The 15809-nt window shown below is 47.1% G+C and overlaps 1 protein-coding gene across 6 annotated transcripts in view; it reads right to left on the bottom strand.

Moving 5' to 3' along the window:
- CUL1 (cullin 1) overlaps nucleotides 1–15809 on the bottom strand; it is a 100614-nt gene that overhangs the window by 6862 nt on the left and 77943 nt on the right. For all 6 annotated transcript variants that reach the window (XM_036121188.2, XM_036121178.2, XM_078059690.1 and 3 more), the window contains exons 10-16: nucleotides 6588–6695; nucleotides 6412–6518; nucleotides 3952–4000; nucleotides 3452–3583; nucleotides 2214–2331; nucleotides 983–1059; nucleotides 475–606 (exon numbers count right to left, since the gene is read on the bottom strand). In XM_036121188.2, the coding sequence (XP_035977081.1) occupies nucleotides 475–606; nucleotides 983–1059; nucleotides 2214–2331; nucleotides 3452–3583; nucleotides 3952–4000; nucleotides 6412–6518; nucleotides 6588–6695 (723 nt within the window). The remainder of the gene's footprint in view (nucleotides 1–474; nucleotides 607–982; nucleotides 1060–2213; nucleotides 2332–3451; nucleotides 3584–3951; nucleotides 4001–6411; nucleotides 6519–6587; nucleotides 6696–15809) is intronic.

Below are 15809 nucleotides of genomic sequence, written 5' to 3'. Positions count from 1 at the left end.
TACGCAGTTCTTACTAGTCCGTACTCAGTCCTGCGGCAAGCACTGAGGGTTATTATTAACGTGAAGCTGCTCTGCCAAGGGAAAAGGGCTATTACCATAATTAAGTACACTAAACTCCGGCTTCTGAAGCTACACACATAGTGTGCGGCAGGTGGGAGCTGTGACAAACGCTTATTAAGCATGTTATTTCACTAAATTCTCACATCACTTCCAAAGCGTAAGCACTAGCACCCCCATTTTATGGAGAAGGAAACTGAGGCATCAGTAAGTCACCTGTCCGTCAGTGAGAAAGCATCAGGATTCAGCTCCTCTCACTCTCAAACCCGGGCTGTGTGAACCACTACAGGACTTTGCCAGAAGCTTAACTCTGTAGATTCTGTGGCACCAATCACTGGATTCTGAGTTCCACGATTTGTCTTATCCTCATTTAGACTTAAAAAATACATATATTCCAGAACAGCAGGGTGATCTTACCTGCAGAGTGTATCTGTTTTTGAAGCAGTTGGTTACCAGTTCTCCTTTAGACAGTTGATACAACCAAGTCAATTTCCTGCCGCTGTGACGGCTGGCGTAAAAGGCCGTGAATCGCTGGTAACTACGCTCCAACTGGACAAGAGGACAGACAGCACTGTGTGGAGTAGCTACCTCACCACATCCCACAGTCAGCATTTCTCAATAAATACACCTTGCCAAGTTTACAGGACAAAGTGCTTAGAACATAAAAGTAAAATACAAATGTAGGTGTTGGACTCACGTAGGCATTCGAGGGTCCTATCGAGAACCATTTCTAACCGTAAGGCACACAGGTTACTGTCGGGGGGTTGCAGCACGGCCCCCAGCCGCCGCCCTGGGGGCCCCCCCACCATACTGCTGCATGGCCGGCCCACGGGAAGGCCTTCTGCAGGCACCCTGGGGGTCAAGGCCAAGGTCACCCTTCTCATCTGCTCAGCACTAACAGAACCCAAGACAAAGCCACCCTTACCTCCGACGGCAAGGCAAACGTGCAAGACTGCTGGAAGGGCCACGACCCGGAGCTCAGCACTTGAATACTGAAATCCACTGAGGCGGGGAATGAAATGCAGGAACACAGTTAGTCCCATGAACTGAACAAGGCTGCCGTTCAAATAAACGTGGACTGCCTTGTATTAAAAGAAACATACTGAATGAAAAACTCTGTTTCAGTATAAAATGAAGAACTGACCATATCTCAGTTAAATTATTTCACTCAATTAAAATGAGTAAAAGGGGAAAGAGCCAGAAACGCTTTTCCTCTAGAGAGGGACAGTTTTTCGTTTCACTTCTAGCTCAGACTTCTGACACTGTTGGCCTGCTCTGCCCCGGTCACTTGGGTTTGCTGCCAGGCCTTGGGGCCACTCGAGCGCCCCTGAGCCCGCCCAGCACGGCCGCCCCTGGAGGCCCCAACTCAGAAAACAAAAACCCCAAACGTAAACAGCTCACTTCAGGATGTTCTGTGTAGCCCTCGCGACCACCAACACTATATACAATATCTATAAGCTATAAATTAGAACAGTAATACCATCATCACAAAGAGCCGAGGAGTCCACTGGCCTCCCTGCCAAGTTTAACAATGGAAGAGTTTAGTTTTGGGGAAAAGTAAAGTTCCCATTTTTTATTTAAAAAGAGAGCATTACCACGTGAGGATGTCAGCATCATCGGCCCACGACCACCCCCGTGGACCTGACAAGAGGAGCGTGGCCTGGCGCCCAGCCCGCCCGCATCTGCACACCAATCTGGAGCCGTGAGATCTCTGCTTAGTTTGAGGCTGTCATCGATACAGCCAAGTCCGTTTCTCTTCATTTAAAAAAATAAATGCTAGATTGGATCCGAACTAAGGTTAAAGCAACTTAGTAAATATTAAACTGTGTGTGGAGCCCTGAGCTCGTAGGTGCCCAGGGTGGGGCGGCCATGTCAGCAACTGGGAGAGGGCAAGGCTCAGCGCCCCCAGCTCTCAACCGGCTGGGTCCCCTGGGAAAGGCTGACACGCTCTGTGCCCTGTCATCTAACGTCACCAGGTCACAGGACTCCCCTAGCGCATGTGGGAGGCACTTCCTACTCGTCCGTCCCGGAATTTCTGAGAACGCATCACGCAGCTTTCCTTAGTATTTTGTCACCCCTCTCATTTGCCACAAAGGGCATGAACTTCTCTAAGAACATGGCCTGTGAAAGCAGCTGATGCACACGTGGATACTCACAGTCCAGCGGTTCTGAGTTCGTCAGGTGCTTTTTGAACTGCTCATTCAAATCTTTGCTCACGCCAATGTCTTGAAACATCCGCTGCAGTTTAGAGGTGTATTCAAACCCACAAGCTTGCTGAAATGAACCCGATAAGTGTCTTATTAACTTCTATAAAAACGTAAGTGTATACAAGGGAATCTGATGGAAATCCTACAACTGTACCAAAACTGCTGCTAAAGCTGCTAACACTGGACATCCCCCACTGTCGGTACGTCCCGATTGAAATGAACACACTCTCCAAAGTTACACGTAACCAAGCAGCTAAATCTTTACTCACATAGTAACTTTCCTTGGAGCATCGAAGAGAAAGGCTATCTAACAGAATACAAAGATGACATATTTTATGTCTCTTATCCCCTACTGTGGGCTGAACTGTGTGTCCCCTGAACTCGTCTGCTGAAGCCTGACCCCCAGTGTGATGGTATGGGGAGGTAGGGTCCTGGGGAAACGACTGTTCAGAGGAAGTCATGACGACAGGGCCCTCCTGACGGAACTAGTGCCCTTGTAAGAAGAGACCGGAGTCTGCTCGCTCCTCACCACGTGAGGACAGAGCAGGGAGGTGGCCGTCACCAGACTGGGAGGAGAGTCCTCACCAGGAAGTGGATCAGCCAGTACCTCGATCCTGGACTTCCAGCCTCCAGCACTGTGAGAATACATTTCTCCTGTTTAAGCCCCCAGCCTGTGGAATTTTGTCACGGCGGTCTGAGCAGAATCACACAGCCATCGAACTATAATTTCAGGTCACAGTGAAGTATGTCCACCACACCTAACAGCAAGCACGGCGACCAGCACGGGCTCAGCACAGAGGGGGCCGGAGGATGAGCTAACTGCTCCACAGCCCTCCGGCAGATACGGCCGCACACGCTGAACTAACCTCAGAGCGGAACGGAACAGCCAGCACCTCAAAGCCCACCAGACACAAGTGTGGGCTGAGCCCCGCTGCGCGGTTCCGGTGCGTGAAGGCAGAGCGGAGGCCCCACACGCGGAGCCGGGAGGTGCTCGGGGGGCGAGCGCAGCACAGCCCGGCCTGACAGGACAGCGGGGGGGGGGGCCTGGCCGGTCACAGCCCTCCCGTCGTGGGGCACTGGGGACCACACCACACAAACTCGCGACGCTGCCCGATGACACCTGCAACCACTAAGACCCCTCACGGGGACTTAAACACGGGCCTTTTCCGGGACAGGGTTACGTTTACCTTTAACTTAGAGATCATGCTTGCTTCGGCGTCGTCGCTGGCACTGTTCTGATGCACGAGTCTCTTGGCCAGCATCTTCGCATAGAACTTCTGAAACACGTCTTTATCCTCTATATACTTGAAGACCACCATCTAGCGGAGCCACCGAGAGAGCACGCTCAGTGCACGAGCCACCCGCCGCCCCGAGCCCGCGCCCGCCGCCGCCCCAGCTGCTCTGCCTGGCCTGTGAGCCAGCGTGTACGGGGGCCAAAACCACCACCCGCGCCTCGAAATAGCTGCGGTAACCCCTTAAATCACATTAAGTTGGTGTAGACTTAGTACTCGTGAGAAAAGTACAAATGCTAACATTAATGACTCAATTTAGGAAGTAACACCACAGATTCAAAGTAAAATAGATGATCCTATTAACTGTCACATTTCAGATACCCTATACAAATAAGCTTAAAACTTGTAGATAAACGGCTGCTGGAACCCGGCGTGGTTAGTGAGAAGCGCCTTACCACTTGGTTGAGCGTGTCTTCTAGCTCAGCTTCTTCTGGGTTCTTGGAACTGAGATTAAAAAAAAAACAAACAAAAAACGGCATACTGTTTTCAAACAAATCGGCAAACATTAAATCAGCAAGCACCACTGAGCCAAACTAATGTGACAGAATGCGGCCATGAACGTCTGACCGATCGGCTCTCTTCAGATCAGTGCACAGAGAGGCGGGCAAACTCTTCTCACCTCTGGCGGTGTGGCCATCTTACACTGACCCTATCACGGAAGAATTCATTTACGAAACAATCGTTTAGGATTTCCAAGGTGAAATTCAACAGGAGATACTTATTGAAGTTCCCCCAAACATTTAATTTTCCTTTCAGATAATCTATTTAAATACAAAATTAATGAACTTCACTTTGACAACTGCTTTCTACCATATGCTTTACCTTACTGTTGAAAAAACTAAAAAGGCATATAGTTTTTGAATGGCCTAATCATTAAAGATAATGGAAGGGTTTAAACCATTCAAGTGCTGCCTTCCTCTGTGGTTCTGTGTATGTAACAGAGGGTTGTCTTTAACAACGGATTCTTTCTCTTCTATGAACAAGTATTAACTGAAAGGTGATTGCAGGGTAAACAACATTTCTAAGGTTTTATGAGTCCCTCCTAGACAAGATCCCCATACATTCGTATAAAATGATCCAGCCACCAAACAAGCTCTGGAAAGGTGCTTCAACTTAAGAATAGCTGGCTCAGGAAATCTAGTCCTGTTCTTCACATGGGTAGGCCAGGGCGGTTTCTCTCTCCGAAGAGTTTTACTTCTTAGCTCCGTTCCCTAGCGTGTGCTCACTGAAGCAATACTCCCAAGTGCCTGCCATTCTGTCTGCTTGAGCAGCCTGAACTAAGAAATAACAGAGCAAGAGACTTGATGAGGGCCCCTTGTGAAAAGGCAATGGATAAAAAGGACAATAAGCGTTCTGCCAAACACAATCAAGGTCTACTAAAGCACACGATTAATATATTGAAAATTTTCACATAACCTAGCCTTAAAAAAAAAAAAAAAAAAAAAAAAAAGAAATCAGGTCAGACGAGGCATCCCATTTTAAAGTCCATTTTTATTCCTGGAAGGTATACATGAAAGGATCTGACCAGAACTGCTAAACTACACACTGACCAGCTTTGCAATAAATAGAAAACAACCCCCAAACACTCCATTCTCACTGGACTTGGGAAGATGGCTTTCTGGCAAAGTCAGAGAGGGAGCCAGTGACCTTATCAAACGTCTTCCCATGTCTGTCAGGAAGACCACATACAGTTCTGTTAATACAGTCAATTACATTAAATTTGCTACCGCCAAGCCATCCCCACATTCCTAGGAAACTATACTATGTTCTGGAGAATTATTCTTTAGTTCCCTAATCAATTGAGTCTGCTAATATTCGACTTAGGATTTCCCCAACTCTATTCTAGGTGAGACTTGTTTGCAGTGTTTTTCTTGGTCCGTATAGGTATTCTTAGGTTTTTTTGCAATGGGGTTACACGAGCCTTCGAGAGGTGTCTATTCATCTCAAAACCAGGACAACATGAAGGCCTGGGAAATGACTGTGTTTGCTGATGGATCTCTGGAAAAGTGAAACCAGCCTTGAGCATTTCTGAGCTGAGAGAAGCTGGTAAAGGGAAAGAGAAGCTGTGAAAACCCAAACACACACATAAAACCTGGAATACCAGAAGCGCAACGCAGAGAGGAGAGGAGAGGAGAGGAGAGCGCCACAGGAGACCAGGAGGCCGCTATCTCTTAATACACACACACTGAGGAGGAAGAAGAGCAGGTGAGAAACACGTTAAAATAGAGTATGAGGGGCGCCTGGCTGGCTCAGTCGGTGTAGCGTGGGACTCGATCTCGGGTCGTGAGTTCAAGCCCCACACTGGATGTAGAGTAATGACTTAAAAATAAACTTTAAAAAACTACATGACGACTTCGAAACAGCAGTGAACAAACTCCTCAGACGGAGGTAAGCGTGAGGGGTGCACACGATAATGCGACTGCCGCAGCACACGGGGACTCCTGTCTCAGGCCAGAGCCGGGGGAGCTCCCGCCGCAGATCCTCCCCGGGAACACGGCCGAGCGAGGCCCGCGCCAGCACCGGGAGGACGAGACGGACGCTTACCTCCTGCCTCCTTCCCACTCTCGTAAGCACCACCTGACCAACCCGTGGACTTTATTCAGCGAAAGAGGTCACACTGCCTGCAGTTCTCAAAACCAACGGTAACATTAAAAAAAACAAACAACAAACTGGACCTAGAATACCTAACATGAAGCACTTTTTCAGGAGACAAAGATGTATTAGGTGTAAAATATTTTCTCAAAAGGTACAAAGATTACAACTTTATGTAAAATGTAACAAAGCTGAATTCCTCATAGATAAGCTGAGACTTTAAATAGGTTTACTAAGGAAAACACACACATAGTCACTCATACCTTTTCTTCAACAAGGAGTCGCAGTATCGCGCCAGCAACTCGGGGGATTTACTGGACGACTGGGCCATTTTGGTAACGGCGTTGTTGTTAATGAAGCGCCCACAGGCCTGCGGAACACAAAGCAGAGTCAGAGGCAGGCGGGCCCCGCGCCGCCGCCGCCGCGCCCACGTGCTCACCTTGTCGAGCGCGGCCACGAACCCAGCGTCGTTGTTGAACGCCGACATGACCAGGGCGTTGTACTTCTTATGGACATCCAACACCGTCTGTACGTACATTTTGGGGTCCTCAGTAGGGGAAAAACAGAGACAAAAGTTGGTTACTGGGGATTAAATGGTGTATTAATATGTTACTACAAAATATCTCAAAAGGCTTAGAGATTTCTTCAAAGATGTTAAATAAGATCAAGAAACAGTTTTGGTTCCATCATCAAAACACAAAGGACATTTGCTTATAGACATACTAACAGATTCTCCATGCTTGAAATTAAATACTGATTTCCAGCTTGTATAAAAAAAGTGATTCTTCAAATTATTTGTACATTCAAAGATCACAGGAAACACAATTTTTTCCAAGTGATAGTTTGCTTAGCCCATTTTTGCTGTTGTTAAAAATTCAAATTCTGGACTTTTCTGGGAAAACCAATCAGCCAGTAAGATCAGTAATCAGCTGGATATCTAGAACTTAGGTGGGCAGGTGGTGTAAAAATAGTGTAAGACTGGGATGCCCGGGTGGCTCAGTCCAGTAAGCGTCTGCCTTTGGCTCAGGTCATGATCTCGGGGGCCCTGTGATTGAGCCCCATGTCAGACTCCCTGCTCAGCAGGGATTCTGCTTCTCCCTCAGCCCTCCCCTCTGGATTGTGTGCACGCTCTCTCTCTCTCACTCTCTCCCTCAAATAAATAAAATCTTAAAAAAAAAAAACAGTGTAAGATTAAGGTTCAAGGAAGTGCGGGCAGGGGTGTGAGTGGGTCAGATAAGGCGGAGAGGGTCTGACTTGCACACCGGACCACGTTGCAAGACTGGATGAGACAGGCCAGGGCCTGGGAGACAGGCAGAGCACTGGGGGACTCGGCAGGGCGGGCAACTGGGAGCTCTGGATAAAGAAACAACATAAGGGGAATGCAATACAAAGATCAGCCACAGGAGAGGTCTGGCAGTGACGCACAAGGAAGACGGGAAGGACCGGGACGGCGGGGGTGCAAAGCAGACAGGCCTGAGTGATGAAAACCGAGCAGCTGACACTGGGGACGCACTGCATGTCAGCGTGCTAAGCCCCACACAAGGACGGTCACAAGCACACCAGGAGGTTGCTGCCATCTGCAGTCCCATTCGACAGGGGGAGAAACTAAGTCAGGCATCTGGCCAAGGGTTTCAGTGACGGCAGTCAGGCTTGACCCCAGGCCGCCTCACTCCCGGGCCAGCATCACCTCCACGGCTCTGAGAAGGGAAAAGGCCTGGAGGACAGGACCCGTCCACAGCGGCGGCGGTGTGGACAGACGGCACCCGCCAGGAGGATGCCAGCGGCCGGCCCCTTTACGAGCAGGAGGCCCGAGTGCCGGGGGGCTTACGTGGCTGCCAGTGTCTGCAAAGTCCTGACTGATATGAATCCTCAGGTTCAGGAAGGAGAAACCAGAATTCCCCAAATTCTAATTATTCTGCATCTTCTTTTTTTTTTTTTTATTTTTATTTTTTTTTTAAAGATTTTGTTTATTTATTTGACAGAGAGAGATACACAGCGAGAGAGAGAACACAAGCAGAGGGAGTGGGAGAGGGAGAAGCAGGCTTCCCACAGAGCAGGGAGCTCGATGCGGGGCTCGATCCCAGGACTCCGGGATCATGACCTGAGCCGAAGGCAGACGCTTAATGACTGAGCCACCCAGGCGCCACCTATTCTGCATCTTCTAATACTGTTTTTAAATAATGAGTAAGCACTGAGATTGAATTGTTTTCCTGTGATAGGGTTATACTAAGAGTTTCAGAGGTTTTCTGCTAAAAAATATAATAAAAATGCAAAGTTTATTATTATTATGAGTACACTGTGCAAGACTATAATTTCAACAGTATGTGAAGTGGTCTCTACCTGATACAGATATTTAATAAGGGAAAACGTTAAAAGGGAATGCAAAATGATTGCCAAAGAGAAATCACCTAAGATAATGGAAGCTAGTATCACATATATTTAATATCTAAAAATTATCTCAAAATGTTAAAACACATACAGCATTCATTGCCATCGGATAATCTTGTTGTTTCATGACAACTATTCCAGTGTAGAAATAGAAAAATTCCTCCAATTTTGTACTTTTAAAAAATATTTTAGCATTCTTTTTTTAAAAATGTATTTATTTGAGAGAGAGAGAGAGCACGAGTCGTGGGGAGATGCAGAGGGAGAGGGAGAAGCAGATTCTCGCTGAGCAGGGAGCCCGAGGCAGGACTCGATCCCAGGACCTCAGGATCATGACCTGAGCCAAAGGCAGACACTTAACGGCCTGAGCCACCCAGGTGCCCCCCCGCCCCGCGCCCCCGCACTGATGGTCTTAATTCACAAGTGCATCCAAAAGCATCTTCCAACTGGCATACATCTTCTTATTTCATATAAACTAATTTCTTTAACAATGAAAATATTGTCTGCTTGACTTAATTTTGGGTTTGCCACTGAAATTGAGACTACTGTTTTTGCTAATTCAGGTTTTAGATTGCTTTCTGATCACATGTCAAATTATTTCACGAAATTCACATTTTCTTCCCTTTGCATTTTACAAAGAACTCTAGCTTATAGCGAATATCCAAGTACGGGAAAATGCCAGCAAACATTGTTGGGTAGTATTTGAATAAGGTAACATTCAAGGTTAAGGTCAGTAGAAAGAATCACATGTCAAAACTGCCAGTTTAAGGACTTATTTTGCTTCCAACACATGCTATTTTTTGGAATGCCACTCAAAGGATTTACACGAAGTATATTATGTGCATAAACACACTAACATGTATTTTATTTGTAAGAAGGATGCCCTCGGCAGCAGAAAGGGCGTACCAACATTTGTAACCCGGCATTGTGAACGAGGAAGACTGATCAGATGACACTGCGTTTCCAGAACGTACACTCCGCGTGGTTCCAGAGATGGCCACCTTAACCTTCAACTGCGTGTGAGCGCCCCTACCCTTGCCGTCGGTGGATTCTGTTGAACCAGGAATGTGTCTGTGTTGACCATCATGCTTGCAGGAGAATTATGCTTTTCTCTGTTTTCATGATTTCTTGAACAATTTTTCTCAGACTCAGAATTTGGAAAAACATAAATGTCCCAAGAAATGCCAGGAAGGAATTCCGTGGAAAGACCAATCAGACAGATCTTCCCCAAGGGCACAGAAGTCTTTGGACTCCGATTCCAAGATTCTTTCTACTATAGGAGGAGACCCAGCAGCACTCTGGCTGGTGAGAACGAAGGGTCTGAAAGGACCCAATGAAGGGAAATGTATGAAGTGTCAAGCCTCGGAAACCTGAAGTGAGAATCTGAGGTCCTGAGAGAGAAGCTGCTTAGCAACTTGGCAAGGGCAGACAAAGATAGGAGCGCATGGGAATAATAGAGAAGAGGAGGTGTTTCAGAGAGCACCAGATTGCAGGGTTAAAAAAGCAACAGGGGTAATGAGAGAGGCAAAATTGGCTAGAACAAATGCATGTTTTCCATGAAACATGTCAATTTTTGGTGCTTAAGGAAATGAACAGAGTAGTAATTGCTTTGGTTCATGACCATCTGCTTATTCTATAGTACACGAGGACTTTCTGCTAAGAAACACGACACCTGTCAGGGTTCGTCCCTGAGGGATGTCACCCACTCCTACATGATTTCACTTGTTTGTATTATGCCAGTGACGGTAACATTTATCTCTAGCCCAGACCAGACTTCCCCGCTCAGCTCACATGACTTGCCCATGGTTGTTGCATGGAATTCCCAAACTGTACGTCAGAGCTACCCTGGTCTCCTCCCTGAACCTGCCTCTCTGCCGGAACTCTCTCCATTTCCTTTCTTTCAGGGTTTTACTGTAGAAAAATTCAAATCTCTGCAAAATTCCAGAGAATGGTAAAATCCACTCCGTGGACCCATCATCCAGGGTCAACAATGATCGAGTACAAACACCTGTCCCTCACAAAGTCTAAGAACCGGATTCCTTCTTCTCCCCACCCCCCAACCTAACCAACCCATGCTGTCTTCCGTCTGGCCACCAAAACAGACCACGCTCTTTAAATCTATTTTCTACATGGTACAGATGGTTTAAAAAATAAAAATCTGATTGTATCAATTTCATGTTTGTTACAACCATCCCTCGGTTTCCTCTTGCCCTTAGGACTAAAGCACTATCATTAACGTGGCTTTCAGGGTCTCCCGGCCTGGCCAGCCAGTGCCGACCCTGTCAGCTTCAGTCTGCCACTTCCCATCCTCAAGTCACACCGGGTTTCTGGGTTCTTTGAATGGGTCGTGTTTACACCCACCGAGGGGCTCTGCTCTGTCTAGGACCCCCTGCCTCGTCGGCTTCGGCTCTTCCACTGGTCTCTAAGACTTTCTCAGGGGAGCTCTCTGGACTGGCAGGATGGGGCGGGCCTGTTATAGACAACGCCCAAGCCCCCTGGGACGCTGACTGCACTTGTGGGTCACCCCTGCCGGGCATGAGCCCCGAGAAGCCTGCCAGGACAGCGTCTCCCTTGCTTGCAAGCACACAGTGTAGTGGCACTCACCAACTCCTTCTGAGACAGCTAATTCAGAAACACTGATAATCATGACTCAAATATTACCTTTTATTCCATACACGTCCACTAAGAAAACCCTAATTTTAAGGACCAATTTCACAAGAAGAAAAAAACGTACTTAGGAGCCTCACAAGACTTCCATCTCATCTTATCCTGTCTTCCTTCAAACAGCTGCGCACATGTGGCCGAGGAAGAGGTCTGAGCATTAGCTCGTGGGGAGCTGGCGTACATTGAGACAGGATTTCTCAGGATCGCCTGTGATCCTAATATTGTAACCCTGCCCAAAGAGGGACATGGGGGTGTGACAGGCTTGAGGGGCCATCCTCACCATGTCATGAATGTAAGCGGGGGCTCCCCAAGCCGGCAGTGGATGGGACCGTCCTCAGAAACGTGCCCTCACCCAGAGCTACTTCTGAGCACGCCTGGCTCCCAGTCCTCTCACGCGGCCGGGACGACAGCGGCAGGTCTGTCACCGCCACACAGCACCCACGGGACATGCGGGGCCTTGTCAGACACTGTCCACGACCTTACCTTGAGATCATTATTCTTTGAGAAGAAGGAGAAGTGAAGTCTCCACACCACGCAGTTATTTGGGGGCAGAGTAGTTCTTCCCCATAAGCATTAGCACTTGGTCCTTGGAGCAACATTCTCCCCACACGTAACACAGAGAAGCCAAAGTTTCAGGAAGGGAACCACCACAAACCACCAACTACAGAGAAGAGCAGGGAAGGGTCTGTGGGCACCCGGATTATCCGCTCTGACAACTGCCCGGGGCAAGGTGTAACCCCAGCCCCCAAAGGCCTCGCAGGTGCTGTGCCCACTCAGGAAGTAAAATTAATTTTTGTATTAAATAACAGGCAAAAACCAAACCAAACAAAACCCCCAAACACTGGAGACAACAGCACAGAGAGGCCTCACGCACCATCCAGTGATGTGACAGTCTCGCATTTTCTTACTGGGTTTTTCCTGTTCCATCATCTTACCTCTTCTGATAAGCAGAAATCACCTGTTTCTCTGAGTGAGGTTTAAAGTTGAAAATGCCGAGACAAAAACCCTACCAGTGTAACCGGGGCTCCATATTCTCATCACTACAACCTCGTCCGCCTGCTACTTTTGCTTCAGTCGTATGTATTTATCTTGTAATCATGGCTCTGAGTCTCAGACCATAAATAACAAATCTTTAATCATTACCTTTGGGTCTGATAAACATCTACAAACTCCTGGTGGCAGTTATGTCCCTGGGCGAGCTTCCATCACTGACCCCGGCCCCTGCTCTGGCTCACGCCTGCACTCGTCTTCGCTCACCTGGCTGGAGGCTGGAGTCCCTGTCTGTGGCCCCTCCGTACGACCCGGTCAGTACCGAGGCTCCAAGTTGACTGGAGTCAGACACAGAGCGAAGACAAGTGAAGATATTCGATTTTGAAAGTGGAACTAAGCTGGACTTGCCTAGAAAAACTGTGACTCCTCTAAGAGAAAGAATGATGTTGCAGAAAGTAATTATTACATTAGTTCAGAAATAGAAGCAGTGCATCCAGGAGGTAAGTGGGTGGGGTAGGTGGTGAGAGTTCACAGGTGGTGTTGAACTCATCTGAAGCCTAGCAGGGGCCATTTCAGGACTTAAAAATACACAGCAAAGATGAAACCAAAATGCAGTTGGATGTGGGATGCAAACTCAGATCTGGGTAGCGAAGGGCTTCTGTAACTGGGCTGCCTCTGGAAAGATTATAGCTGTGCCCACAGGTGGAAGAAAGCAGGGTATATCCTGGATATAAAAATGAAAGAGTGAGTCTCCTCAGAGCCTGCTTATCCTAAACTGAAAATGAACACCTGTGTGATTTCTCCTTTAAAGAAAACGGTAATTCTTTTCAGCCCAGGGCAAGACAGAAAATAGATTCACGAATTCAGCTATAGGCTTTCTGAACCAATTTCCATTATCAGCATATATCAGCTCTTTGTGTAATTAAATTTGTCAGTGTGACTTACTGTATGAGACTGCCTTCTTCTGTCCTAAAACACCTCCTTGATCCCCCCTCCTTCTCCTCTCCCACATCTACTACATCAAAACTGGTACATTTTGTTTTCCTCTTGCCTTTTTTTTTTTTTTTAAGGTTTTATTTATTTATTTGATAGAGATAGCAAGAGAGAGAGCACAAGCAGGGGGAGAGGCAAAGGGAGAGGGAGAAGCAGGTTCCCCGTGGAGCAGGGAACCCGACGTGGGGCTCGATCCCAGAACCCTGGGATCATGACCTGAGCCGAAGGCAGACACTTAATGATTGAGCCACCCAGGCGCCCCTTCCTCTTGCTTTTTAAAAAAGGTTTTATTAAAAAAAATAAATAAAAAATAAAAAAGGTTTTATTGTGGAAGAATTTCAAACCTCATCAAAATAAGAAAGAATAGTAAAACCAGCCCCCATAATCCATTGCTCGGCTTTAAGGGACAGCCGGAGGCTGGGATAGCCCAGGATTATCTCACCCTGCACTCCTGCTACCTAAGATTTTAGGGATGTGTATTCCCTCCCTTCTGACCACACAAAGCAGGCTAGACTCCAGATGTAAGGTTCCTTGGTCAATTTTATCACCGTGTGCGTAATTTTCTTCTATTACCAGCACCCACAGAATGGTTGAGTCAGGACCAAGTTATTTGAACATTTTACTCCAGAAGATAAAGGGAATCTTGGCTGTATGAACGAAACCCAACCTGCCAGAAGCACCCTGCACCATGTTCCTCTGTTCATTATGGTGCAAGTTCATCAAACAATTGGGTTCCTGTAATTATTTCTAACTCAACTTCTCAATCCCCAAACAGGGCTTTTCCCTAATTCTGATAAAGTCCTAGATTCATCACCCCTTAGTCTTACACTGAAAAACATGCTGCCAGAGCCTCCCGATTTCATTTCTGCCTATATAATTCTCCGTTTCAAGTGCTCCCTTTTATAATCACCATCATTCCTGGAGCCAGAGCCCTGGGCAGCTCCTGAAAATGCCTCCTCCCGTTTCAAGTAGATCATCTCTCTAAGCTGCAAATAAACCTTCATGACTTCATTCCCTAGTCCATCTCTGCAGCTCAACACCCCCACTGTTAGACCAGCGACCCTGCTGGTCATCAAAGTACCTGCAAGCCCACTCTTGCTGGATTACACTTCAGTCCCAGTTAGACTGACGTTACTCAATCAAGACATGGTTTCAAAGAGGACTCTGCTTATCTGTCGCCATTTCTGCCCTAAAGACAGACAGTAATGAAATAGTCTCTTCTAACCTGATTTATGTGAAGGCCACTTTGTAGGAAGCACAACAGCAACCAGACTGCTGCGAAATCACGTGCTAATTAAAAATTCAACATGGAACCCACTGTATCATCAAGCATTTATTAGCAAGTACTTATATGTCTGTATTGACTCTTTTCATGAACTTTCTTCTGGTATTTTGCTAGAAGCTACCAGCAAGGGAAATTATAAAGCCATCCAAGGACTTGGGATCACGTTTACTTGTAAGTGTAGGGTTGATGACTGTCCACGTTACTGATGTCTTCTTTAGGATGGGCCACTGGGGAGAGTATTCTCAGTTCTGTACTGAGTCATTCTCCTGAGTTACAGGCTTATTCTTTATGATCACGGGGAGTCCAGGAGCTGACTGTACTTCACGGTCTTGACGCCTTTCCTGGAGAGATCTCTGCATTGGTGGCCAAGAACTGGAGGCACGTTTGTGAGCATCTCTAACCAGGATACTAGACTCCACTGCATGCAGTGTGAGCACGATCTATCTCAACACTAAGCGTCGTTTGTATTTCCTATCCTTATTCTGCTACTCTCTCCCTTATAGCCTGTTGTCTTTCATGCATTGTGGAAGCAGCCTTGAATCCTGCTGGCAACAATGAGGAGTACAACTAAAACGTAAGTAGGGTGACACCCTATTCTGCACAAGGCATTGTGCTAAATTCTGAACACATGAAGATGGATAAAGCCATTCCTGTAAAAGACATTTTCACAGATATCTAAAATATAAAGTAGAGTGAATGTCATATAAATAGTCCAACATGCTACTATTTCAAAGTGGTGACGGGGAAAGGCTTGTGGAAGAAATGGCATTTGAGCTGGGTTTTGAAAGATAAATAGGTGTTTAACACATAGGGACAAAAAGAGACGTGTCTAAGGAGAGAGAAGTAGGAAGGTACAACAAGGCATAGTCACGGAAAGGTGACCAGGTGATGGATACAATGAAGAGACAGAGAAATGGGGGATAAAACTGGAAAGAGGATTCTGGCCACACGGCTGCTGGCTTTTCCTCTTTACCATCATTATCAAGGGACACTTGGTGCACAAGACACCAGCACTAAAACTATAAAGAGCTGCCAGCCGTACTCTCCAGGGATTACAATCGACAGCAGTGACAGGAAACACAGAGGTGACCCACAAATAGAGAGGGGGACAGGAGAGACTTTTTAATAAATGCCACAGGGGTACAGGATGGGGAGACAGTCACTTAGGGCTCGAAGGGAGAGTGGAGAGTTCTTTTTAGAAAGGAGGAGCCGAGCTAGCCCTCAAAGAAGGACAAAGCAGCAGAAAGCAGGGAGGCCCACGTTACGGGTGGAGAGAAGAGCCTGAGTGCAAGCAGGGAAGTGATCTGGCAGGGAAGACAAAGTTCATGAGAGCAGGGGTAAATC

Source organism: Halichoerus grypus, chromosome 12 (genome assembly GCF_964656455.1).
Source record: "Halichoerus grypus chromosome 12, mHalGry1.hap1.1, whole genome shotgun sequence".
Taxonomy (NCBI): Eukaryota; Metazoa; Chordata; class Mammalia; order Carnivora; family Phocidae; genus Halichoerus; species Halichoerus grypus.
The sequence above is the reverse complement of the archived record's forward strand: the minus strand, read 5'-3'. Positions and strand labels throughout refer to the sequence as shown.